Raw genomic sequence first — 26,447 nt, 5'->3', positions numbered from 1 at the left:
GATTCAGGATTCATTACACACACACAGAGATATAAACTGTCCTTTAATGAAGGTCTATGATTATTGCTTGGAGCTAATATAACAGAAACACTAAAGTATTGCATGAGGTCAATTACAAAAACATTATCTACCTCAAATGTTATGAATAATTCAGGAATCTCACCAAGTTGTCCCTCCATTAGTAGGAAATCTCACCAAGATGCTGAAGAGTCTGTGTGCTTAAGAGTGCTGTATCTAAGCATGCTGAAGGAAAGTCAAGTGAAAGGGAAAAACTCCAAAGTTTTCCACAGGCAACATGAATAACCACAATATTGACAGGACTGTTGAGCAAATCCCATCCAAAGGACTACTTCTGCATGGCCCAAACTTTTTTCCCAGTAGGCTGACACACTTGTGTTAAAAAAAAACGAGTCATTAGTCTAAATCTGACGGGCAGAAATTTGGATTTAAATTACCTGCGAGAGATAATCAGCAATAAATAACTGAACCGTGTGGTGAATCTGCATTGAGCTGAATAACAGAAAAGGGTTAACTTTATTGATCATCTAATATATTCAGAGCACATGTGCTCCTTTTTATATCAACATAAAAATATAACGTATTAAAAGACAAGCACAAAACTTTTTTTTTTTGCTTTTTATTACATCTTCAACACTCTAAATCTTCTAAATTATTACACCTGAAGACAGTCTCCCCTCCATAAAAACAGTATTAAGAGCATAACATTACATTTTTTTTTCACAGCACTGCCTTTTTTTTAATCATTCCACAGCATGAATCTGTTTCTTCACTCTCACTTACAGAAATAAAAGAAAAAAAACAAAAAAAGAAACAAAACAAAAAAAAAAGCTGTGAGACAAATATCACCACAGAAATGTAAGCAGCACGAAAGCACCAAAATCAAACACGGGCCACTTGTTTTTAATATTATCAAGACATCTGTGTGAAAGTTTAACAATATCTCAGGTTAATTTAGCGAGTTCAGACCGCAGGGTAGTTTACTCCCCCATCAGGACGAATAGTTTGACGAGCAGTCTTGATAATATCCGTCACAACTGACTTTTAATGTCTCTTTAAAGCAGATTTATTTTTTTTTATACAGCTACAAGGCTCTGCTCATGCAGCCTCCTTCTTATTGTAAAATGGAAGAAAAAAAAAAAGATCCCAGTTACAATATCTAAGCAGCGAGATACTGTAGTTCTGTTTTAATATCAAGCTAAATATTTAAATATTGAGTTTGTTCATATTCATGTGGCTAATCTGCAAACAAAACAAAAAAACAAAGTGAAATCTTACACTAGTTGTAGATAAAGATGTAAAAATGATAACTTAAGCTGTTGACGTTTTGAAACACAAGTTACTTGAGGTGCTCATACAGATTTAGGTCATGATTACATCACACCTGGAGTTATGTTTATCACTCAACATCCGCACATGTGTTTATCACTTACGTGTAGGCATTCACTGTTCATCTAATACTTGATGAAGTCAGCTATGGTAAGGTCACTTGAAATGGAACACACCAACTGAAAAAGGGCATATTATGCATGACCAAGAAAAGAGAGGGAGGGGTTAAGTCCATGACATTTGGTGAGCGCTAAAGGAGGAAATGCTCTTTTCCTATGAGGATGTGTCCGGCCGTCCCGACGCATCTGCTAATCGCTCCGCTGATGCACATGCAAAGCTTTAAGCAGATAGCAGTGATAAGTGAAGAGGGAAGTACGGGTTCTAAAGAGAAAAAGTGGGAAGAACAAAAAAAAAAAAAAATGCAAAATACAAAATCGGGGAGCTAAAGCTTTGGTTGCCGGAAAGCTGTGAAGGCACGTTAAATTCTCCCAAAGCCTTTAAAGTGGGGCAGAATGTGTTGGCGGATTCACTTTAATGCTTTGTGGCATCACAGATGCTGCAGAAACTGGGGGCTGGGGAGGAAGTACCGGCATGAGCAGAAAAGTTTTTTTCTTGCAACAAATGAATCCAGCAGATAGCTGCAGATTGGGTATTTTCAAAACCCTGGAATTGAGAGGGGAGGGTGGGGGGCGTAATTCTTCAACTTCAAAACCAGTGTGGTTACTGAAATCCACATAGCTGCAAATGGGAATGCTAATTAATTGCCAAGTTTAATTATAAATCAACAGTTATCTCCAAAAGCTTAATAATCCTGTTTTGTTTTATGCATGCTCCATATTAAGACAAACTGTTCAAGAAACTGTAAAATTAGCACTTTAAACACATTAATCTGAATGAACCTGTGAACGCACTGCACCTCAGTACCTCCAGTTCACACCGACAACAGTCCTCAACGTGGACGCAACTACTGAGCAAAGAAGACTCATAGCAAGCCATTTTCAGTGTCAGAGATCTGAGAAGTTATTTTAAAGTAAACAATTGCATTTGATGACATGTCAGTGGTTTATTTGGGCTGCGGGAGAAAGCGAGACTTTCAGCAGATAACAGGAGGGTTAAACAGTGTAGCAGATTTCCTGTTTTGTTATTCTAAGCTTTTTAAAATCAGTTTTGAAAATGCTGGATGATGAAATGTTTGACTTTTCTGTGAGATAAGGTACAGAGCTACATTCTCCAGAAACTACGCACGGAAGCTGGCGTTTCATCAACGCCAGCTCTGCTAAAAGCCAACATAAGATGCTGGATTTCAAAGTGTACTTTAATTCCTTTGTGTTTGTTTTGGAAAAACTAAGACTCTCACACACTGTGCGACATCACCACTACACATCAAATAACGACGTAGATGTTTAAATCTTCCTGTAACAAGGTTCTGAAAGAAAACAATTGGGGGGAAAAATTGATATTGATAGGTAGAAGATCGATCATTCTGATTGGTCCATCTCTACTTCTGCCAATCACCTCAGATCCTTCTATCAAAAACCTTACACCCAATCAGCTGCATGGTAGATGATGGACTGGGCGTGGCTGTTACAGTGGAACATGCTCTCCAATTCCTTAGTCTATTTTTCCTTCCCTCATCCTCTTCTCCTTTTGTGCCCGGGTCCAACCAGCTGCAGCTGGAGAACTCATCATCGCAGGCTTTGTGATGATGATGATGATCATCATCATCATCATCCCCCTGCTGGAGCTGCTCCCTGCCAGCACTCCGTCTGCTGCAGCTTTGATTGCTAACCTTCCACATTCAGACTCTACCTAGTCCCCTTTCAGTGAAAAAAAACCCCCCAAAAAAACACTCACTCTAAACCTTCGCTGTACATTAGAAACTTGGATCTTTTCTGCCTCCGCAAGGAATAGGTCGTTTTTTGTTTTTTTTTCGTATGACATCCATGCTTTGCAAGTACGCACACTTGACCTCCCGGTGACCCTCTATTCCCTTTAGCAATCACTAATTTAGGAGCGGTGAGATCACCCTGTTGGCTGCCTGAGCCAGTCCTCCACTTCCCCTCTCTGTTCCAGAGAACTAGATTTATACATTTTCTTTTCCTGATGACAAAAAAAAAACAAACAAAACAAAAAGAAAAGGACTCCATGACTCCAACGGTGAGCTTTAGACAAAAATACTCCCAAAACCTAGAGGCGCACTAACCAATCGACCGGAGATCAGGGTAGACCAATTTGGTCAGCTTTAATTTGTGAAAAATATGATTTCTCCTCCCACTGTCATTAAGCACACTTAAGCTATAAACTTTCTACCTAAACCCATCAAAAAGCAGCATGTGTCATTAAAAAAAACAAGACAAATATGTTTGCAGAGATGAACCAATCAACCAGCTGGAGATCAAAATCTGCCTTTTTTTTTGCTTTCAGCAGATCCAGGATAAAAAGATAGATTTTTCAACAAGACTAGTAGCTCCCACCATTTTAATTCTACAGATTGCAGTAAAATGTATTTTGATGCCATTTTCTAATTTAGAAAAGGGGGAATCAGATAACAGCTAGGGGCATGGACTTTGGTCCATTAATGTGGATAATCTTGTAATTCCTTCATAAGCTGTTGGATTCCAAACCTGAAACACATTTGTTCTCATGTTTTATAATCCTTTTGGGGGCACGGGAGAGAAATCAATCGAAATCAGAAATGACAGATCCGCAAAAGTTGGTATTAGTTAAAAAAAAAAAAAAGTCCATTTCTACCAGCTGGGATTCTTAACAAAAGATAAAAGGGAGTTTGGTTTGACACTATTCTACTTATTTGCATCATGGGATTCGCAGAGTAATTTCCCTCCTCTTTGTAACATTCACATGATGTGGATACAGCAAAAATGTGGCACAAGCAGTTCTACTGTACAAAAAAAACAACAAAAAAAAGCCTACTTTGCACAAGAAATGGAGGAAAACAACAAAAACGAAAAAAAAAAAAAGCAGATGCATTGTAACATTTCAATCTCAACAACACGGATCCTAACAAATCTAAATAAATATAGTTTGGTCACTTGATTATTTTTTATCAATGATTAGCTGACGTCGCGGATTAATGTGTCCACAACCACAAAGAAAGAAAGAAACAAAAAAAAAAAAAAAAAAAAAAAAAGCTTTAAGACAAACATTAAAGTGAGTCAACGTGTAAGACTTGTAGGCATGGCTCTGAGTAAGTCGTCATCTAAAAATATCTCAGTCGTGTAGTTTAAAAAAAAAAAAAATCACATCTTTAAAGGAAATTGTTAAAAAAAAAAAAAAGATTATATATTATCAACATAAAGAAATCTAAATGAAACCCTAATAGATACCAAGGGTGAAATACATGCCGTTGCCTATGACCTAACGTGGATAATTTAAAATGCGACCAAGAGGCCTGTAGTCATCTCTCGGGGTCTGTAAAGTCTTTTCTTCAGCCCTCTCTCAAAGTCTCTCCCATGCTTTTTCCATATCTCCTCTTGGAATGCTCACAAAGTGGCCATTTAAGTCCTGATGATGTGCTAAGTCTTCAGGCTTGGAGCAGAAATGTTAGTGTGTGTTCTGGTGTAAGGATCTGTTTTATATATGGAAGCCATTAATCTCTGTGCATGTGTGTGTGCTTGCACACGTGCATGTATGCGTGTGTGTGTGTGTGTGTGTGTGTGTGTATGTGTGTGTGAGGATCGGATCAGGATGCGGCCAGGGCTTTGATCAGGTACAGTTTGTCTCCCTGCTCACTGGTGAAGATGGGAGCCTTTTTGTAGTGTTCGACAAGCTCTTCCATAGAGTTGAATTTGCGCTGTCCGATGCAGTAAAGGTTCTCCTTCAGCTGCACTTTGAAATGCTTGTTCTTGCTCTGCGCCTTTAGGGAGATGGAGAAGTCATTTGGCTGAAAAAGTAGAAGGAAAAACTCAGATTAGCGACCACGGACAACAGGAACGATTAGAAGGAAAAGGAAAAATCCAGAATTTTTAAAGAGAAGGTCTGTTAAAAGTTTAGCAGCAGATGATACGTATTCAGACTGGCTGGTTCCGGAGGCTGAGGCTAATGGCTGCATTGGAAGGGCCCCAAAACCAAAGCGGACTTAAACCGTAAAGTACCTCTAATCTTAAAAATGTCAGAGGGTTTATGTTAATGCGTAGCAATGAGTATATTTAAGCCATTGCTACGCATTCATTGGACGGTTATTAATACTGATGATTATTTACACAAAAGACGGAGAAAGGAGATCGTGCAAACCCGGTAATATTCCTGTGTGAAACGCAAACTGAGAACTGAGCATTAGAAAACGTTCATAGTCAAAGTTAACATGGTTTGAAAAACAAAAAATACGTATATATAACTAGAATTTTGTTAACTTGAACTGCTGTAATAGGTTTACTTTCAAATATTTTTTTTACCAGTTAATGCTAGTTGTAATCTGTACAAATAACACATGAAATATTGTTCTTATAAATCATGATGATCAGAGTCTTAAAATGCTGAAAATCTGCTTCAGTCTTGGCTCTGCAGAGACTAGCCCTTAGCTGTAGTCTTCTGGGTACAATTTACTTGCATTTATACTAGACAAAGATAGCAAGAACTTTACAGCAGAAAAAAAAAAAGAATAGAATCTATCAAAAACTTTTAGGGTAACAACACCTTCAAGACACCTAAAGTGTTCACATGTATTTTTCAGGTGCCCTTAAACAGTTCTGGGAAAAAGATGTTGACAGAAACTATAAGTAGGACCCAAGTCAGCTAACTAAGTGGGTAAATAACGTAGATTTATTTTTGTATACATTGTCTTGCTGAAAAATCCACCCTCATTTCTTGTTTAGATTCTTATCAAGAATGCCTCTGGCACTGTTCTCCATTCTTCCTTCCGACACTGACGTGAAATCTGCCACAACTGAATCATCAAAGACGGCCCAATACCATGTTTTCAACCATCTGATCGCAGTAAACTCTCCCTGTAGCGAACTGACTTGTCGTAGTCTTAAACCAACTTCAAAGACATTGAAAATCTTTTTACTTCAACAGTGGAGTCTTGTGCAGTAGACATTTCTAAAAGGAACTGTGGTTTTCACGAAAATTCAGGGCTTTTTTGAAGCTCTCTGTAAGTGATCTGAAAATCAAATTATTCTTTTCACACTGCTGGCAACCTTATTCGTGAGATTTTTTGACATCGTCTTGGGAGAGGGCTGGGCTTTTATTCTTCTAACATGTCTCTTGTGGGTTTCATTGGTAACAAGAAATCTTGCATCATCCTCTAATATTAACACACACCTGAATTTACTGACTAATTGGAGTTGATTTCTTTGTAGGCTTGGATTACTTGGATTGGTACTGATGTTGGTGTGCTCAATAATTAATCCTCTCTGCTGTATCAACTAGAGGTAAGATAGTAGCTGCTTATAAACTTTTAACAGAACATAATTTCAGAAATTCTGAACAACTCCTTGAATGAACAGATCTTCGTGACTGACCGATGACTCGCTATCTCGGATGAGGAAGTCTCCCTCCGTGCCTCTTTGATTTAGCGCCACCTCTGCCTGGTGGCGCGTCACTTTTCCGTAGTACCACTCCTTCCCGGCAAAGCGCCCGCTGCCTGAGGGCGAGATGTAGTCACAGTCAGGCGTTGGAGGCCCGGCTGGCCCTGCTGTGGATTTATGGGAGCTGGAGTCAAGAACAGTAACGTAGTTCTTAGGCACCAGGCCCAACTGTCCGTCTGCTTTGCGGCACTTCCACCACTCTGGGTCGTTCTCTGGTTTCTCTATGACCTCCATCACCTCGCCCCGCTCAAAGTTCAGTTCCTCGTCGTTGCCAGTGCTGAAGGGGTAAAGCGCCTGAACCGTGTGCAACACTCTGTTCCCGTTCGTGCTGCTTCTTACCACGTCAACCAGCTTCTCAGTCAGCGATCCGGCAGCCGGATCGCCCAGGCCGCCCATGCCCCCTACCCCCGCCGTCCCATCCACATCCTCCGTCACATAGTTGGATGGGAACCAGCCAGACCGTCCGTTGTAGCTGCCGCGCCACCAGCCGTCGCTGCACTTCTCCATCACCACCACCCGCGTGCCCTTCACCAAAGAGAGCTCGTCCTCGCGCTCCGCAGAGTAACTGAACTTGACCAAAGCGGGCACGTTGAGGTCGTACAGCCTCTCGCCGTTATCGGTGCTCATATCCGTGTCGGCGTTGGAAGCGGTGTCTCTCATCCCTCCCTTCCTGCTCTTTACCTTCCCAATTCCTAGGAGTAAAAAGAACAAAAAGATGATTAGCAGTGAGATCTACAAATGCAGATGGTGGTGGCCCCTTATAACGGTGGTAAATACTTACTCACCTATACCCATTTCAAAGAAATAAAATGAATTTATATTTTTACAGTTTAGCCTGAATTTACAGATATAGTGGTTTCTTCATTCAAGTCAACAATCTCAGAAAATTAAACAAATTTGGGGTCTTGGGATCCTCTTCAGAAATCAAACCAAATACAACTGGCAACAGTAAAGTACAGTAATTATTTTAATGTCAGAACAGATTAAAAAAAAAACAGGGGATAAAAGATATATTGGCTTTTGGCATTGTTATGCCCTGCTTAACATTAATTGACATCTAACGTTTATATGCAATAGCCACATGTCATGTACACAGCAGGGGTATCCCCACTTGTGGCAACAGTAATTTTGTTAATTGTTTCCCCCTTCCCCCTTGATTGAAAAACTTGAAATCATATTAAATATATGAATGCAGTAGAATAATCAGAGTGAGATTATTCTACTGCATAAAAAAAAAACATTGAGGCTACTGACTTTTTTTTTTTTTGCAGAGGTCTCAATAAATTTGCCCACACCTGTGTATCAAAATAGTTTTTCCCACTCCCACCCCACTAACTTTCTAATGGTGTGGGACAAGTCTCAACAAGAAATGAAAAGGAAAACAAAAAGAAAATGAAGCACTAATTAGCATTACAGGCTTTCTAAATATCCTTTCCTTTTCACATCAGAGCCCAAACCCCCCACGCTCTAAATCTAAATACATTCTTGAGGATTAGGTCTAGGTGCTGAGGAAACAACAAAAAACTATGCTGGTATGGTGGAATAAAAACTGAATGGGACGAAAACTTGTTTTGACATGGGCCTACAAATCCTGTAGAAACTGTTTTCTTTGTGTACTGTCACCTAATACTAAAATCAGACACCTCACCCCCACTCCGGTCGGCCTGAACTCCCTGGAACAGAACAGTTCACCCAGCTACAGCCTCATTGCTGCTAATCACATTGCAATAATCACCTTGGCCGGCGCTGCATCCTGATTTCAAACTCTTCTACTTCTCTCCAACTCTATGGCGTTACTGTAGTTTCATTGTTGAAGAGCCGTGACCATTTTATAACGTTTTAAACAACTCCAGCTCAGCCCAACCAGACGCTGATATCACAGACGGTGACAGATTTAGGCTCATTTCTGATTACGTTTGCAAGGCTATTGCTTGCATAATCAAAAGACAGCTGGGTGAAATTACACGGTGGAGCAGGGTGGAGTCTCCGGGACTGCGCTGGGAGGACGGCGTGCGTCGTCTGTTATCCCAGCCGCTGGGGAAACGCGAGTGTCCTTTACCGCAGATGGATTGTTACTGAAAGGTGCCTCTGACTCAAGGGGAGCAGACAAATTTCACAGTAGGGCTCAGAGTCCAACGTTAAATTGCTTCCAGGTAGAGCCTGTTATTAGTCCCACCACTGTGCATAAGTACAGAGTGCAGACAGGGTGTTAAGAGCTGATGTCTAGAGGCGGAGGTTACGTGCTGCACACATGCCAGTTAGGCATCTTTGTACCAACTCAAACAAGACAAAAAGAGATATCGGAGGACAGATCGGAAGCTTCCGTCACAAAAAGGAACATTATCAGATAAATTCCTGACACGCGCAATTTAAACAGAGATACTGCAGTTGGAACCTTTATGGTTGGAAGTGACCTAATTTAGCCCAAATGAAGGTTGGAGGCCATCAACTACTGATAGAGACATCTTTAACCTCCAAATGAGAGCAGAGAGATAACAACGTTTATATTTTATCTAAGGAAGGGCTTATCGCTGGCCTTCTCACTGGTGTCCATTTACTGCTTTTGTCTGCTTTGGTTCCCTGAATGCTTTGCATTAAAAAAGAAGAGCCACAGCATTTGCATAGATGCTCAATCTGCAGCCAGGTAAGTAATGGGGAGTTTGGATTTGCCTGCACAGCTAACAGATACAGGGCTGCTACTGAGAGCAATGCTTCTCCTAAAGCTTCATCTATCATGGTGTTCTGGAGTTACGCAGAATAATTCACTTGTCGGCTGCGTGGGAGAGCTTCCTTTACAGGTTAGCAGAGATAATATCTTTTCACATCAAACGCACGAAATGGAAACGCTTCTCCAGAGAAGGCCACAGATGCACTGAGCTCAGGTGGCGCTAACAGATACTAGCTAGTGCTTTCCTTGATAATCAGCCAGGCTTGTGTGTTCAGTTGAGTTTTGGACATTTGTGTACAAATGGCTGGAAATATGCAACAGTAATGTCACAGAAGTAATGCAGGAAGGAATCTTGCAGAGCCTTCCAAAACCACAGACTGAAGGGAATTTGTTTTTGGAACTGGATTTTGTTTAGACAAATAAGAATAAAAAAAAGGGGGCTGAAACAATTGCGCACCACAAGTTTCTGATTATTTGTGGGACATTCCAAGAACTACATATTATTTATCTTGCACTTCACAATTATCCACACTTTTTGTAGGTCCATCACAGAAAATCCTAGCAAAATCCAACTAAAGCACAGCAAAAATCAGGGTCCAACCATTACAGATTTCTGCCTTTCTTTGGGTTCTGATCTCCAAGAAAGCAAAACGTATTTTTACTTAGGATTGTAAAATAGAAAAGTGTTACTGATTCCTAATTAAACAGAAAATGAAGGACCTGCATGATTTTTTACCATGTTACCATTATCAGACTTTTAGTAAACAAAACCACTTCATAGTCAATCCTTGATACCATGAAGGTGGATGTGCTTGTAAACTCTCAATAGAGGAGGTTCTTTTCATTTTACATTTTGAGGTGCTTGTCGCCACAATTCACATTATGGCAGGAATTGGGCAGAGAGAGAAAGGGAAAAGCTGGAGATATGCAGCAAAACTCCAGAAAGTTGGGAGTGGAACCCCAGACGGCTGAGTTCAGGACTAATAGCCGCCGTGGGACCGCTCTACACTGAAACCCTCCAGAACCCAATTATGGTTTTGACGCAGTTAAAGAAAGGGGGTGGGTTTCAGTATCTGACCTACTGGTCAAGAGAAGCATTGTTACAACTACAAACAGACTGTATTTACTGTGATAAGGTGTCTTCAAAATGTGCTTGGTTGCACTCAATCTTATTTAAGTGTTTTAGAGTTAAACAGGGATGAATAAACGCACAACATGTTTCAGATTATATGTAAAAAAAATAAAAAAATAATGTTTAATAGTTCTCAAATTCATATTTACATATTAGTATTTAGTTGTCTATTACATCTTATCCTAATAAACAGAGTGAAGACGGTGGTAGGAATCACCCGTACCGAGGCATACTGAGGATTTAAAAAGTTCTGCTTTCATTTATCCTTCTATACTGTTCCCAGTGTAGGGGAGCCAAATGTTTCCTCTAGGTATATGAAAGTACAGTTAACGGTGCTGCTGATGCACGCTGCCGGTCAGCTGGATGAAAGGAGGCTATCACACTTAACACTTGCTAGAAGGACAAATTCCACTATTTGTAAAGAAAAATCTTTAATCCATCACTCAATGAGTCAACTTTTTTTTTAAACTACACTTGCTAAGCACCTACCTGCAGATGGCATGGTATAATTCAATAAATACTTGAAAATTTCAACCAAATTTGGGCATTCATTGTGTATTTTTTCTTTTGCTTTAGATGTATCCAAATCAAAATATTATCTTATTGGTATTTACAATATTATTAGAACTGTAATACAACGCTTGTTATTTCTGCTTTAAATTTTATTGTGATTACTGTGATAAAGAGCCAGCCCATAAAAAGTCACAGAAAATAGAAAAGTTCAAAGGTCATGACACTGTATCCTATAGCTGGAGATGCCAAATTAAATTTCCCAATTTCCAGCTCAAGGGAAAAATTTACTGTCATAAAATGTTGCAAATATTTTAATTTCTTTTCCTACTTGGTGACATGTCGCAGTTCTTTCTCTGTATGTCACACAAAACATATACAAATATTTTATGTCACTGGGTTATTTAAAATATGTATTTGTGATGACTGGAAAGTGTTATTTGAAAGAGGAAGCAGACACCGCTCGGAGATCTAAAAATATCCCCTCTCCCGATTTTGCCTCATTTTCGACACCTGACAGTAATCCTAAGCAAAGTCAACCACTTGAACTTTGTGAACACATACGGCGTGGGACGTTCAGCTTCCCCTGAAAGCCACAAACCTTGTTGCGGCTCTGCTGCAAGCTGGGAAAACCTTATGAGAGAAATTAAAAACACGGTGCACTGGAAACTTCTCTCGTACGACATCACATGCCTCTTTTTTTTGTTTGTTTTTATGTTTTTTTGCGCGCTTCCTGAGAGAGGGATGTGGGGGAAGGAAATTACACAGAATCAGATGGCTGTAAATCACTGCAAACAATGACGAAGAGCACAACACGCACATGTTGGGTTCCTCCAAAATAAAATCAAAAAAAAAGAAAGAAAGAAAAAAGAGAAAAAAAAACAAGTTTGTTTACAGATGAATCGCAACAGCACAAAGAGAAGAAAGTGCCGGGAAGTCTGTCCAGCTACCGGTGACATACAGGAATGAGGATTTTTTTTTTCTTTCTTTTTTTCTGTCCAAACTCTGGCCTGCCTACGCTAGTTGGCTGTCCATTGTCTGCAAGGGCCCTTTCGACCTCCTGGCTTCCCTCCATTCCAGGGCTCTTCCTCTGTGGACGACAACACCCCGCGTCAGCCTGTCTGACAGGCCTTTAACATCCCTTTGCTTTGACATGGACGCTTTTTCCAACCAGTCAGGTCAGAGCAAACCGGCCTGCTGCCTCTTCTGCGGCAAGTTGCCGTCACATCCTACTTCGCAATTCCAGTCAAGTTGCTTAAAATTACTGTGCAGCAAAGTCTGTCGTCTGATTGCAGACACTCAGTAGGAGCTTTGCAAGTTCATGACAACAATATGTCTTCGGACATGTAGTGGAAAACAGCAGTCCTCAGCCATATGGTTTGCTCAGAGACGTACGCATTAAGTGTAATGACAGCATGTTGAGCCAGAAGCTGCGTGAGTCAATCAAAAGGAGGGGGGACAGCGCGCACACGAGTGAGTCGGCGTATTTGCGGTCGGGGCTGCCTTTTAGAGGCTGTGGCTTCAATCGGGTCTGCCAACATGGCTGACGGATACACAGGAAGCGTGCAGAGCTCTTGCAACTTTCAACTACAAATGCAGGCAGCCACCGATCTCTGTGATGGGGCAGAGTTCAAGGAGAGGTGCCGCCGAGCAAAGCTGCTGTCAGAAGCTACGGTGCGTTTGAGGTTGCGATCTGTCAGGTTGAATCAAATCAACCAGTTAGGAAACGACTTCCCATACTCCACCTGATGGTAATCCACGCTCACCTTCATCGTTACAACAGCGCTGGAATCATGAGTGCAAATTAAAGGGCGGAGACATAATTTTTTTAAGTCTGTTTTCATCCCATTATCTTTCAGCTAATCAGAAAGACATGAATAAAGCAGGGCTGCTCAATTTCAGCAAAACATCCATTTGTATCCATTATAATAAATCTTGTGACAGTAACTAACCCACATTTCTCCCATCTTCTACAGTCAAGATGTCTTTACTAACAGTGTACCCAAGCAACTCAATCTCTCAAACCTTTACCCAAAGTGTACGGATTGACTTTGGATAGAAAGTTAATTCAACTTGCCAAACAACATTATTGGCGTTATTGTCGATATACATGCATGCATGGACTCACTAATAAATGTTTAGGATTCTGTGGATTCCTTTATAATAAACAGTTAAGAGCATAAAATCGGTGGTATGTTAATGAATAAACATTTGTGTAAGTGAGAGAACCAAATATAACTTTTACACTTAAAGAGAGACACTTTTAATGCACAGACAGCTTTAATAATGAGATTACATTTGAAGAAGTTAATCTATCTCTACACCCTTCAATAAGTGGGTTAGATTAAGTTTATTTTGCACAACTAAGTTCCTCTGTTTTATTCGTATGTACTCTGTGTAACAAGCTGGACTTAGAAAGGACACTTTGAGTTCTTAAAAGTTAAAGAAAGGATGCAAATCTTCACACACACAAGCTGCTATTTTAATAATGCTAGCAGCGCTACCCAAACCAGATAACAGTAGTAAGACACTTTAAGGGCTTGGTTCAATTCAGTCACGTTATTATCCATAATAATTCCACTGCCTGTAGTAGAAAAGATTTAAACTTTTCAGATATTAAATTATTATGTAATGTTGGTCATATGCAAACCACCTGTTTTAACTGCCTTTAGTCATTTGAAAATGACTCAGTATGAAAGCTATTGTTAGCGGTTATTAACAGTCTGTTAGTGTTTTGTTTAGTTGAAAGTCCATGTTTCTAAGATATGCATATCTCTGACTAACTTGTCCACCTCCTGCAATGGTGAACTCAATTTCCCAACAAGCTCTTAACGGAACATCTTTCTGTGACGTTACCAATAGATTCACAGGAATCTATTGGTAATCTACTGGATGATGAAGACATCTGAAAATGTCTTCATCATCCTTCAGTGTATAGCAAAAATAAAATCCTGTTGAACGAAGATTGCTCTGTTTACAGCTTAAGGGCTAGAAAAATATTTAACATTCAAAACTGATCTTTGTTTCTCCAATGTTTATTAGTGCATTTTAAGCAAATCCAGCTGTGGTGTCATTTAAGCAAAAAAAATATATTAACATTTAAACGCAGTAAGATGTGCTCAGGATTTGAACTAATACTCAAATGAGTTACTATGTGTAAATTCCTGCAGTGACTGTAACCAAATTCAACACACAGGAAACAAGACAAACAGCAACAGGACGACTGTCCTAATAAAAACACGTATTTCAGATGTCATATATGACTATTACATTATGGCCAATCAGAAAGTCGGCAATCTCTAGTATTCTTACTGTTTTGGCTTTGTGAAGACCACTACTCACTTTCTCTGATGTAAACAGAAAACAGGAAAAGCAATGTGTGGTGGTACAGCTTTACAGCAGAACAAAAACATCTCAGGGATGAATGACTTGGACTACTCACACTAATCTTGGCCTAGCTATGACAAGAAGTTTTTATTTTTTTTCCTTTCTTTGGTCTCTTAAGTCAGGAAACAGGAGTGAGCAATGTGGAGAAAATAAGCGGGGATTTTGGAGCGAGCCATCCAACAGACAATCCCAAACGATATGATTCAACTTCCCTCTGACTTCTCACTTCCTCTTTGGCTCGCACTGAGCTAAGAGAGAAATGTGGCTCAAATTAGAGTTTCCGCTTGCTGGGGAGGCTGAGAAACAGGAAAAAGGAGGGAGGGGAGCCAGAGAGAAACAGAAGGAGGGAGAGAGAGAGAGAGAAAGCAGCAGCTTACAGAGTTTACACAAGCAAAATGTCTGTTAGCTCATCTCTATCTTCTTCACCTCCCGCTAGAGAACAAGCAGAGCAGTCAATGAGATTCCTGCAGACAGAGCCAGGATATATCAAGGTGAGATTACGGCCTTGTTAAAAATATATATATACATTAAAAAAAAGTGTGTCAGTGTGGCTGTAAACCATTGACATTCCTCTGATAACCATGAGAGGTGCATAAGATGGGAACCCGAGTCCCATCAATCATCAAGGACCCCCTTCCTCCTCTTTGCACAATGACTACAGTGTTCTTACATGAGAACCCTTCAACTGTAGCTCATGATCGGCGGCAGGGGGACCCTCCCAGAACCAGGGAGCTCGCCCTGAGGGAAACATAAAAGAAAACAGCCATCTGCGATGTCGTGAGATACTCCTGAACCGTGTGGAGAGAATGACAGTGTAATCCACTAAGATGTAGCCCACCTCAATGAGGTAAACGCTGGAAGAAAACAATGAAGCAAGATCCCGGCCTGTGTGTGAGTTTTGTGCCTGCGTGAATTCAAAGAAAGAAGGATTGCCGGGGCAATTACAGGCTTGGGCTCAGCAGCAGGCTTTTCAAAAGCATATCCACCCAGTGTCTGCAGCCGCTCACACACACTGGGACAGCCTCTCTTTGTCAGACCAAATGGCTTCACACTAAAATCTGTTGCTGCCCGCTCTGATCCCGACACTTTCATTTGGTTAGCTTGAAACAGACATTCAGACAAAGCAAAAAAAAATCTGATATTTTAAGTTTAAAAACAAACAGCAAAAAAAAAAAAAAGACCCGACATCTTTTTCCTGAGTCGTTCAAAGAAACCAAACTGCTCCGAGAAGTTCAGAGGGATAAATAAATACAAATCAGATAACTGGAAACAAAACAAGTCAAAACAACTTTATGGAGCAACTAAGGGTGAGAAAAGTTTAAAACTCACGAAAGAAATGTTTGAATAGGTTAGCCATGTCCATTTTGGGCTCGCTCTCAGTCTCCTTCGCAGTCCCTGTTCTCTTCCCACTGCAGCTGTGGAGTTATTCCATGTGAACACCCTGAGAGCTGGGCGGACTGCAGAGAAGGGCAGCCCACTTGCAGGCCATGTGATCAGGGGTTAGCCAATGAGGGCACAGGTTAGAAAGGCCTCCAGTTCAGCTCTAGAAGGCAGACTGCAAGAGGCCTCAAGAAGTAGGAGAGAATGGGGAGTAAGGAGAGGGTGGGGGTGAAGCTGAGAGACAGAGCACAAGAGCTCCATGCTGCATAAAAAGTAAGAAGCTGATTTTCTAAACATATATACAGCAGATTTAAATGAAAAGGATTTTGATAAATTAAAAAAAAGGGGAAAAAAAAAAAGAGGAATCTCTGGGGAAGCAGCAGAGTGACTCAGTGAAGTCTCACATGACAACAGCTGTTGAGAAACACTCATAAGTTTACAACAAACCAGGGGAACAGAAGCCGTTAAACCCAGAAACACTCCCAAACAGTAAGAGAGCCGTCTCCAGACACATCATGCCCTCTTACGCGATGACACAACTTCACGCCCAGCAACAAAAAGATCAACTTTTCCACCCACACAACATATCAGAGTGTGAGCCCGGAGTTGCTCCTCTTACTCGCCCACGTGTGACCCAACCGCCCACAGCACAGATTAGGAAAGAGGCATATTTAATCAGAGATTACACAATGCCTGGTGTTTTTCTTTTTACATTTTCTTTCTGTATTACAAAAAAAACTGTAGTGTAACTATTTAGGATGATGTTGTGTGACCTACAAAGTAGTTTATTATTTGAAGTGGAGAGAAAAAAAAAGATACAACCAAATATCTGAAAATGTGGAGTGCATTTTAGGCATCTTTTTAAAGTTTGATACCCCGACATAAAATAATGTACAACCACCAATCGCATCTGTAAACCTTCCAAGGGACTGCTACCCATCAAAACTAAGAGGTTGGGAAAGGCGAGCATTGATCAAAGAAGCACCCAGAAGGCACATGGGAACTCTGGAGGAGCTGCAGAGAGTTACCTTGTATTTGTTTACAAGGTAACTGTTAGGCCTGTTTTACATGACAAAGCTTCCAAAAACGTTTTCAGTTACGCATCTGCAAAAACTGCAATTGCACAACAGCAAAGTGAAAATACTCTGCATGCAGATGAAAACACAAACTATGTAGTGGGTATGCCAGGCCGGTAAGAGGCGTTGAACCTTCGTTCTCAGACCAACTTCTGGCTGGTCTGAGCCAGAGGTCTGTTTTCATAACCCCTTTCATTGTACAGAGTTGAACGCATGACCTGGAGTAGGTAACCTGTGCGTCTTCGCTGTTGGCGTAAAGTTTAGCTTTAACACTGCAAATAATCTGAAACGGTGCAGCAGCAAATTGAGCCCGAGTGGACAACCGCAGGATAACATGACTGCCAAGTGTTTTGTGCTTGCGTTTACACGGACACGATCTGCGTTGCATCAATATAAAGTTTCATTCTGGAGCCACTTGTCAAACCTTTGCGATTTTCTCAACAACAATTTGCGTTGTCATGTAAATGTAAATGGGGCCTTAGTCGTTCACTCCAATAGTCTGGGGTTAATAAAATGACAGCAAAAATGAATGTTGCTGTTGACAGTTTATCAGGGTTTGAGATACTTTGCAAAGAAGAAGGGGCAAAACTTTCAGTCTCTAAGATGTGCAAAGCAGGTAGAGGATTACCACAACAGACAGGCATCTGTAATTGTGGTGGAAAATGGCTGTACAAAACAGTGACTCAGAGATGAACGTACATTCAGACTTATGAACTAATGGGATAATAATGTGTTGCTCCATTAGATACAATCTCAATGAAATACATTCACGTTTATGGTTGTACGGGGGTGAGAAAACTTTTTAGAAAACAAAACAAAAGCCCCTTTTAGGATTATGTTACCATTTTAACAAGATTGCTGCAAGTTTGTGTTTAATTTCGAGTGTACGGTTAAGTTAGACATGACTTGTGTTTGTGCCAGCCAGGCAGCTGTTCTTAAAAATGGAAAGATCGAATATGGTGACAGCTGGGATGTTGTTAAGAGGCCATGGGCTTTTGTTTATGGCAACATAACCTCCTACTCACACACACACACAAAACCAGAGGCAAAAAAAAAAATCACGTCATATAAATCTAGATACCTCTGAGTAACGCATGCGGAACAGACTTGACCTACAACAGTCGTAGAAAATCTTTGCTCAAGTCACTGAGCTGAATTATTTTAAAACAATTCAATTCCTCTTTCACCCACACTTTTCAAAAAATATTATCACACACTACCCACAACTGCTGTGCACACACTCAGACACAAACACAAGAGAAAACGGGAAGCTGCAGTCCAACAGATAAGTGTTTTGCAAACACTGGTGAATGTGTGATAATTGTGAAATTATGACACATGACGAGGAGCACCCAAAACCGCACTTTTATTTTCCTTTTTTTAATATTTTCATCATTTGTTCATGTAAAAAAAAACTAATTTGGAGCTACAGTATGACCGTTAGCATAGACTGGCAATAGCTTCTTCGGAGCACATCATCTTCACGCCACATCAACGAGTAACGGACTTGTAGGCAACTTTGTTGTTAGCTTACAAGTTTAAAAAAAATGTCTTGTTTTAATAGTTAATTATTAAAAGACAGATAAAGCTCCGCTGCAGAGTTGGTAGTGTGTAAAGAATCACCAACCACCCAAATTAAATTCTACAATAATACATGAGAAATAATGATACTTGGCAGATCTAATGCCAGGACTGACACTGATTCAAAATAAATAGCAGAGAAGAAGAACTCAGTTAAGACAGACTATAACTTTCTCATTCATGCTTAGCTTCAGCTTATAAATATTCTCTACTTTTAAAAATCAAACTGCACACTTGCGAGTTTAGTTTTGGAACTTTGCAAAATAAAATGGCTGAGAATTTATGTTTCAATAAATGTGCAGGTAACATTTTTTTTTTAATCCATGCTATACAAATGCTGTGCTTGTAAATCAGGATGTAGCTGTACATAAATTGTCACCTTGTAAACCAAATAGACAATTTCATCTCTGTGGATCCAAAATTAAGATTTGTGTTGGTAAAGAATAATGACATCTACACATGCACAAAGCAGAAATTCTGAGCCATTTTATTTTTTTACAAGGTTATAAAACTCAACTCACAACTATGCAGTTTGATTTACAAGTACAAAATATTTATGACTGAAATTTATGCCCATACTGGTCTTACATGGTTTGCAATAGCTACAAATTTAACTATTTTGCTAAAGGAAACAAAACAGCCAGGATAGAAGGTCTACGAAGTATGTATTCTGAGAAAAAGCTGTGCAAGAAAACCAACACTGATTTTTACTTGTTACAAAGCCGGAAAGATAAAAATATCTATAACTCCCTTACCTGAGTAAATGCTTCAAAGTTGCACTTAAAGCCTTTAATGTTAGGCAAGACGATCAAAAGCGGAAGTCCAATTCTTAGGTGCGTGCAAACAATAACCTGAGAATAATATGTCTGCCCTCTGAACAAACACCCTCACTGTGGTGAAAAACGTGCAACAGGTTATATATGCCACAGTTGTGGTCCAAAACAATATGAAAGTTGGCCTAGATAGAAGCAGCGCTGCTTCAGTTAATAATTAAAAGAAAATCTACGTGCGAGAGAGGAACCCCACCAAGATGCTGAAGATATGTAAATATTTGCAAAAGTATTATCTATGCAGCTTAGCTGAAATATTATGAGCTAGTCGAAAAAATAAATAAGCTTGTAGGGAATTCAAACCAGCATGCTTTCTCAGGATTACTGAGAGCCAACCTACTGTAGAAATAAACGGAAGCGAAAGCAAAGGAACAAAAAGGAAATTCTCTTACCGAGTGTGTCTTTGAGGTTCTTGACAATCGAAGCTTTTCTAGCGCTGTTTTTCCTCTCCACGTAGTTGGACGGGACGAAGCCAGTTTTGTTGGTGGCGTTCCGGACCCTCCACCAGGACTTGGAGTCGTCCAGCAGCCAGAGGCGCTCGTTCTTCTTGATGTCCAGCTCCTGGTCCTGCTGGGCCATGTAGTCGAACTTGGCGATGACAATCACCTCTTCAGTCATCTTGACCTAGGGAGACTGACACGTCACAAAACCGTTAAGAAAAAAAAAGCATGGTCGTCATAGTTTGCCTTTAAACTTTAAGTGTTTAGATTCACATCAAAGATAGAGCCCGGAGAGGTATAGTCCAGGTAGGAAAACCGAAAAACAGTTATTTCCAAACAGCTCTTTGCAGTATTGATCTTGCACACACTGACTTTGCAATGGCAAAAATCATTGATACATTATGCAGCCTTATTGCAAACTAAATGAACTCCTACATGTTTTTGGTTTCAGTTGCAGATCCAGCTGGCTACACAGAAGGATTGCAGAATAACTAAGAAATCTGTTAATGTTTGAAAATCCCCTGTATGAAATATCAAAACTGCAAAACACTGCTTGGACTAATATTAGCTATCCAAGAACTTTACATTCATGCTCTTTATGCAAGCAACATTTTTGAGACGGTTGTTGTTTAATGCAGCACAGAAATGTTTTAGAAAGTAAAGTGGTGGTAAAGTGATTAAGATTATCCATGTTTCCAAAGAACTGAAAGCATAATGTCACTAACTGATATTTTATTATTACTTTTGGAAAGTCATGTCATTACCACAACATTCATCCATCTTATCGCCATGTCATTGTAACTCTACCGTGAAGTTGCATTTTGGGAGGCCACTTTAAAAAAAATTGTAAAAAATCAGTATGTTATGAGATTGGCTGCCAAAACTGCATTTTATACAGTGAACATAATGTGGCTGATCAGACAGATCTGGATTTTCCCAATCAATCTGTTTGTACCCTTAATGATCTGAATGCTGAAACACTGCAGCTTCGAGTCTATCATGTGATCTGTTCTGCTGTGTTCTGATATCCTCAGCTGATCTCAGAGAGCCACGCTGAGAGCAGCTGAAACTCCAGTCACTAAAAATGAAGACATTCAAAGTACAGTATTATATTTCTAGGACAGAAAAAAAAAATTTCTGAAGTTTTGTATGGAAATGACAAGCTGAAACTGCAATGTAATATTTTAGGAACCAAGCTAATACAGCAGAAAACAGAGTAAATATGCTAACATAAGGCTTGCACTAACTATTAAAACATCTGCAGCAAATATTTCTTTGGAAAGGAAGCTATGCACCTTAAAACCTAAACATTATTAACACTATAGATGACTTTCTTAACCAAGTCAACCCTCTGTTGGAGCTGAGGAAGCAAACTTAATGGAAAACTACAGACAGGGCAACAGCTCTGCTGCTCTAAACTTTAAGAAAAACGAAGGAGACGGCAGGATACTGATCATAATTGGTAAATAAGTAGTTGACAATCCTCATCATCATCATTATGACATGACACTGTGAGATCTAGTGTTTAACTTTTTTGCATGGCACTGACTTCAGAGAATTGACCTAGAACTAATTCCTATGTATTTTTCATACATATATTACAGACTGTTGCAGTCTGTTGCAGTCAAGAAAAAATGGAAGGAAAGGAAACTTGGTAACAAAGAAGAAAAAAGGGAGTTAGAATGACAGAAGATAGGAAAGAACGGGAGGAAAGGGAGGAATAAGAAAGAAGATAAAAAGAAGGACCAATGAAAGAAGAAATAGGACATCAAGAATGAAGAAAAGGAGAAAAAGGACACAAGGAACTAAAGAGGTAGGAAACAAGAAAGGAACTAAGACAGGGAGAGAGGAAAGGAGGACAAAATAGAGAAAAGATGAACAAAAAGAGGGAAAAAAAGGCAACATTTAGACAAGAATGATAGGAAAAAGAGTCTGGAAAAGCCTTTGCTGTTTCACACTTCAGCACACCTGGAAAATACTGAAATCAATTTCCAGACTTTTCCAAACTGTTTAGGATACGGTGGTTAAACTTCTCTGATCTGTGTCCGAGATTTTCAATCTCGACCAAAATATCCATAGCTGATAAGTGTTACGACAAATGAAAAGGAGTACGTTTGGAGACTGACGCGGGACAGCCATACCTGTTCTGCATCAAAGCTGAGAACAAGCCGTTCTGATACTTCTGCTGACCTAGAACAAGAAAAAGAAACGATACAAGGAAGTTACAAATTAACTCCTCAAACTCTTTTGTTTGAAATACATAATTATGTGCTACACTCTTATACAAGCAGGCTTCAGATGACATAATAGCACGCAGCAAACCTATGCCAAGAAGGTGTGAACCTGGGTTATCCAAATATACCACAACAACTGGGCAGAAATTCCAGCACCCATTTCGACAGTTTAGTCTTGTCGAGCAGAATTTCCCTCCACCAATTGTATTATTGAAATAACAGACAAATTGCTATGATCCTCAGTCTTTAAAGCCAAGAGCTGTCAGAGAGTCTTCAGAATTACACAGGGGACGATTTCCTTTGACGAGCTGACACACACGAAAAAATTGCCTTTCTTTGCCTGCCGTCAACTTACACCAACAGGATGGTAAAGATTACTGTAATGGTGCAACTGGAATCTCTTTCTGAGCCGCGACGATGAAGAAAATTGTTTTAAATTTAGATCTGGCCTAGATAGGTCCACATATGCAAAACGCAATGCCAGTGTGAGCTAAGTTATTAAATACACAGGGCTCTGTTATCCACAGTGCTCCTTAGCTTCCCTCAACACATCTAAATTTATGATTTTGGAGGACTGAGAACCACTGTGAAAGTTTGTTCACGTTGAACAATGCGCACATTCACAACAACCAGTCTTATGACCCGAACAGCCACAAGCAGAGATAAGCTACGCTTAGTTTAACATTGCAGATCCTTGGGTCAGCTATGGTGGGGAGCAAGGCCCTGACTGAAGTGGCTGCTCTGATGTCATGGGAGTGGATGAAGTTTCACCTCTCCCCCACCCAGACTGACTACAGGGAACAGACACTGACTTTACTGAATGAGAGAGGCTCTTAAATTTATTTGAAGCAGCAGTGCTGTCTAGGTTTCAGCCACAGAGCCTTGAGATGGGCGTACAACATGATCTTGGGCAAACAAGAGTGGAGGGAGCGAAGCAGACTTTAGGCATGGTTAACCAAGACATGGATAAGATGTCGATCGGGTTTAAATCAGCTCGAATACCGACAAAAAATAAATAGTAAACAATCAGGGGGAGGTGGGTTACTTAATGTACCAAAGAGCAATTGGGTGTACACTGTGGTTAAATCTCATGGCATGTTATTGCCTGCTTCTTTTCCATTAATTACATTAGTGAACACTGCAAGAAATGCAAGGGAGCGGCACACAAAAACAAAGAGCTGATTTACTCTCCTCGAGTGCCTCGTTCACTCAGACAAAAGGCAACAATCTCTCCACTCCCTGGGCTGGATGAAGGAGCTGTGTGCGCAGGCTCCGTCTGCCTTCACAATAACCTTCCGTTACTTTAATTTCTCCATGACATGCTTTTGTTTTTTAACACCATGTAATGCTAGAGCCATCGGTACTCCGTTTCTTGCCTATCTTGCACTTCAGGTCGAATCTAGAATCTATTCTTTTAGCATCCACCTAAAAAGCCAAGTGTAAAAGTCCACGTTAATTTTTCGGTGACTTTTAGAGTAGATATGAGGGAGGATCAGAAACGATGGGTGACAGATGCTCTGAGATAATCGTGCAGCTGTAGACTGAGCAGAGACCAGTCGCCACACAGAAGCACTAAACACCAGGTCAGACAGGTCAAACTGCTCATATGGTGGCACTACGGATATTCATTTACACTGATCCCAACCAGCAGCATACGTATCGTCGCATTCAGAGTGTGGTAGCTCTGAATTGGTGCTTAATGCCCTTTGTTCTTTAGATTTAACTAAAGACTTTCTCTGTGAGATGTGCCACGAAATTGGTTTGTGATCAGTCGGCCAATTTTCAGCAGAAAAAAAAATGTTCTCATCACTGAATGAGTGAAACCTAGGCACTACCAGCACATGTAAATGACAAAACTCATCCGTGTGTAAGTTTTTATGTATTTCTGTCGGTAAGGTGTTTTGACAAAGTAAAGGAAAGCATAAAAGTTTGAAGAAGTACTTCAAAGGAATCCATTTTCACCAGCACGTCACAGCATGTCAAGACATGTCTGCCGTGCATTTAGGCTGCTACTTTAAGAGACAGCAAGATGTTAGCAGATAGCAGTGACTGAATGTGCGACATCAAAGTTGCTCTGTTTTATCCTTTGAGTTTTAACTTTGGTCCGTCAACTTGGGATAACTCCTGGTATAAAGGTATGCCAAGTTATCATTCCTTAACCAGTAAGAGTTTCACTCAGATGACTCTGATGAGATGCCAGAGAAACTGTTGGAGTGACAGGATTTTTCACCAGCTCTATAGAGTATTACGAAACCACAGCAGTCTTTCTCCCAGCTGTTGCTGCACACTGCTGGCCAACTGGCTGATCGAAGTTGCTAATACTTTTTCCATCTCACTTACAAAACTACACAAATCAAGTCTTCAAAAACAGAATCATTCATGATATGGAAACTAAAGGAACTTCTCCCACAACTCAAATTATTTTAACATTGTTTCAAGCAACATTTGTTAGGCTGAGTGGCCAGATTGCTAAGCAGATGACTGCAGGCCGGATACTGTGGCAGAAAAACTGACCAACTTTCAAGGTAAAATCAGCCTGTAATACTCCCAGATTTGCTCTGTAAACAGAGCTGTTACCTTGAAGAAATACATTCTGTACAGAGTTTTGTCTCTGTGCATGCGTGAGTTATCCAGGTTCCTCCAACTAGCCAAAAACGTGCAGGTAAAATGACTTCTCTATATTGCTCTGACCTATCCAGCAAGTGAAGGAGTTAGCTTACTCTTTAGTAACTTTTGTTACCCATCATTATCAATTCTGTCCCTCAAAATGAGTTTTATTTTATTTTATTTTTTCATTAGAGGATAATTTGATTCTAAAATGTGGTAATGATTCTATTGCAAAAGATCTGCTGTGTATCTTCTTCAGAGGTTTCTTCAGTACCGCTGTAATACAGACAGCTAATGGAAATCATTCCTGCTCACAGCCAATAGCATCTGCAACTCTTTGAAAACACCCAGATAGTGTGAGTTACAACATTAAAATTTCATGTTGGATTAACAAACAACTTTGGAACTGAACTATTTGATGATGTGTTGAAGTAAGAGGGGAAAAAATAAACTGGGTCAAAAAATAAAATATCTGACCTTTTTTTGCACTTGTATTCAAATTAAACCAGGAGCAGAAATGCAAGCCACAACTTCAGCAAGCCATTTGCCTTCTTGGTGCTAACCACTAAAACTAAACAACAGTTCTCTGAGGTAAGATGTAACCAAGCGTGATCTCAGGTCATCTGATAGGAGAAAATTAAAGTTCAGAGCAGATCTGTTTTAACTTAAATCATTATGCAGGGCTTTAAACTGGGCATGGGATGAGCCCAATTTAAGACTTTATACTCATGAACTGTTCTAGAAACAAAAACAAATTTAACAAAATATATATATTTTTTTCCCCTTTACACATGTAGAACAGAATAGAATGTATGGGTAACCACTTCCTATATTTTGACAATAAGGGGTTAAATGTCCAGTCAGTGAATGACAGAGAACATCATTACAGAACAATTGAGCCTGTCTCTACAATGCAAATGGACACAGTTTTGTAAACTATGAGGAAACAAACCATGTCTTATCTGGGGAATAAGCCGAACCAAGGACTAATGTCAATTCAACAAGTGATCCTCTCATGTTCACACTTCAAGCACAAATAACTTCTCTCACATTCATATAATACTAATAAAAGTATTGTAATACTTTGTATTTGCAATACAAAGTATTATGTTTTCTATTTATAATACAAATAAATACTTTGTATTTATTAGTATTTGTATAAACACAATACAAAGTATTAATACTTTGTATTTATTAGTAATATGTGAATACTAATAGACACAAAGTATTTATTAGTATTAAATAAATACTGATCCCTGTATGTAATTGTAGCCACATGGACCAGCCTGTAGATACAATTTTGTGAAGATGTTATCACAAACAAGTCTTTACAATGAAATCTAGAAAGTTTTTTTGACGTTCAAAACCACAAATACTCCTCATCAGTGGTGAAAAAGCAGATGCAGGGTGCAACTTTGTGAATTCTCTTCTCATGGTGAAACACCAGTGACATAAATTCACCACATCCTGTACGCTACAGCTGCTGCGAAAACCTCTGCTGTGTGTCTCGGCAGACGGAGGAGAAAGAAACCCCCGAAAAGAGAGCCAGTCAAAGAGCACACCTAGTGGTCGGTTTCTGCTACAATCCTGTTGGCACACACAGAAGTAATGTCAAGCTGACTTTAGACGACTTTAGGAAAAGTCAATTTAGATCAGATAGTCAAAGTTTAGTAGCCAGGTAGAGGAGAATGAATATGTATCCCAGTTTT

The 26,447-nt window shown here is 39.9% G+C and overlaps 1 protein-coding gene across 2 annotated transcripts; it reads right to left on the bottom strand.

The window, feature by feature from the left end:
* Positions 1-730: 730 nt before the first annotated feature.
* nck1b (NCK adaptor protein 1b) lies at positions 731-22,091 on the bottom strand. 2 transcript variants are annotated; one of them, XM_015009779.2, is made up of 4 exons: positions 22,039-22,091; positions 19,850-20,090; positions 6,828-7,585; positions 731-5,248 (listed from the first exon to the last, which is right to left on the bottom strand). In XM_015009779.2, exons 2-4 carry the CDS (start codon positions 20,073-20,075, stop codon positions 5,048-5,050), a joined length of 1,185 nt encoding a protein of 394 aa, XP_014865265.1. In that variant the 5' UTR covers positions 20,076-20,090; positions 22,039-22,091; the 3' UTR covers positions 731-5,047. The 2 variants fall into 2 exon arrangements, with proteins under 2 accessions (XP_014865265.1, XP_014865266.1); XM_015009780.2 differs by lacking the exons at positions 19,850-20,090; positions 22,039-22,091 and adding an exon at positions 15,920-18,115.
* Between the last annotated feature and the right edge of the window lie 4,356 nt (positions 22,092-26,447).

Source organism: Poecilia mexicana, unplaced genomic scaffold, assembly GCF_051168715.1.
Source record: "Poecilia mexicana isolate PSO_F unplaced genomic scaffold, ASM5116871v1 scaffold_20, whole genome shotgun sequence".
In the NCBI taxonomy this organism is placed as follows: Eukaryota; Metazoa; Chordata; class Actinopteri; order Cyprinodontiformes; family Poeciliidae; genus Poecilia; species Poecilia mexicana.
Note: the sequence above shows the minus strand (reverse complement) of the source record. Positions and strands in the feature narration are given on the sequence as shown.

Excerpts from the sequence above, each read along its gene's own strand:
- nck1b (XM_015009779.2), bottom strand. The coding sequence starts at position 20,075 with ATGACTGAAGAGGTGATTGTCATCGCCAAGTTCGACTACATGGCCCAG. Across the intron at positions 7,586-19,849 it reads GAACCTCAAAGACACACTCG|GAATTGGGAAGGTAAAGAGC; the intron begins GTAAGAGAATTT and ends TTTTACTCCTAG. Across the intron at positions 5,249-6,827 it reads TCCGAGATAGCGAGTCATCG|CCAAATGACTTCTCCATCTC; the intron begins GTCAGTCACGAA and ends CTACTTTTTCAG.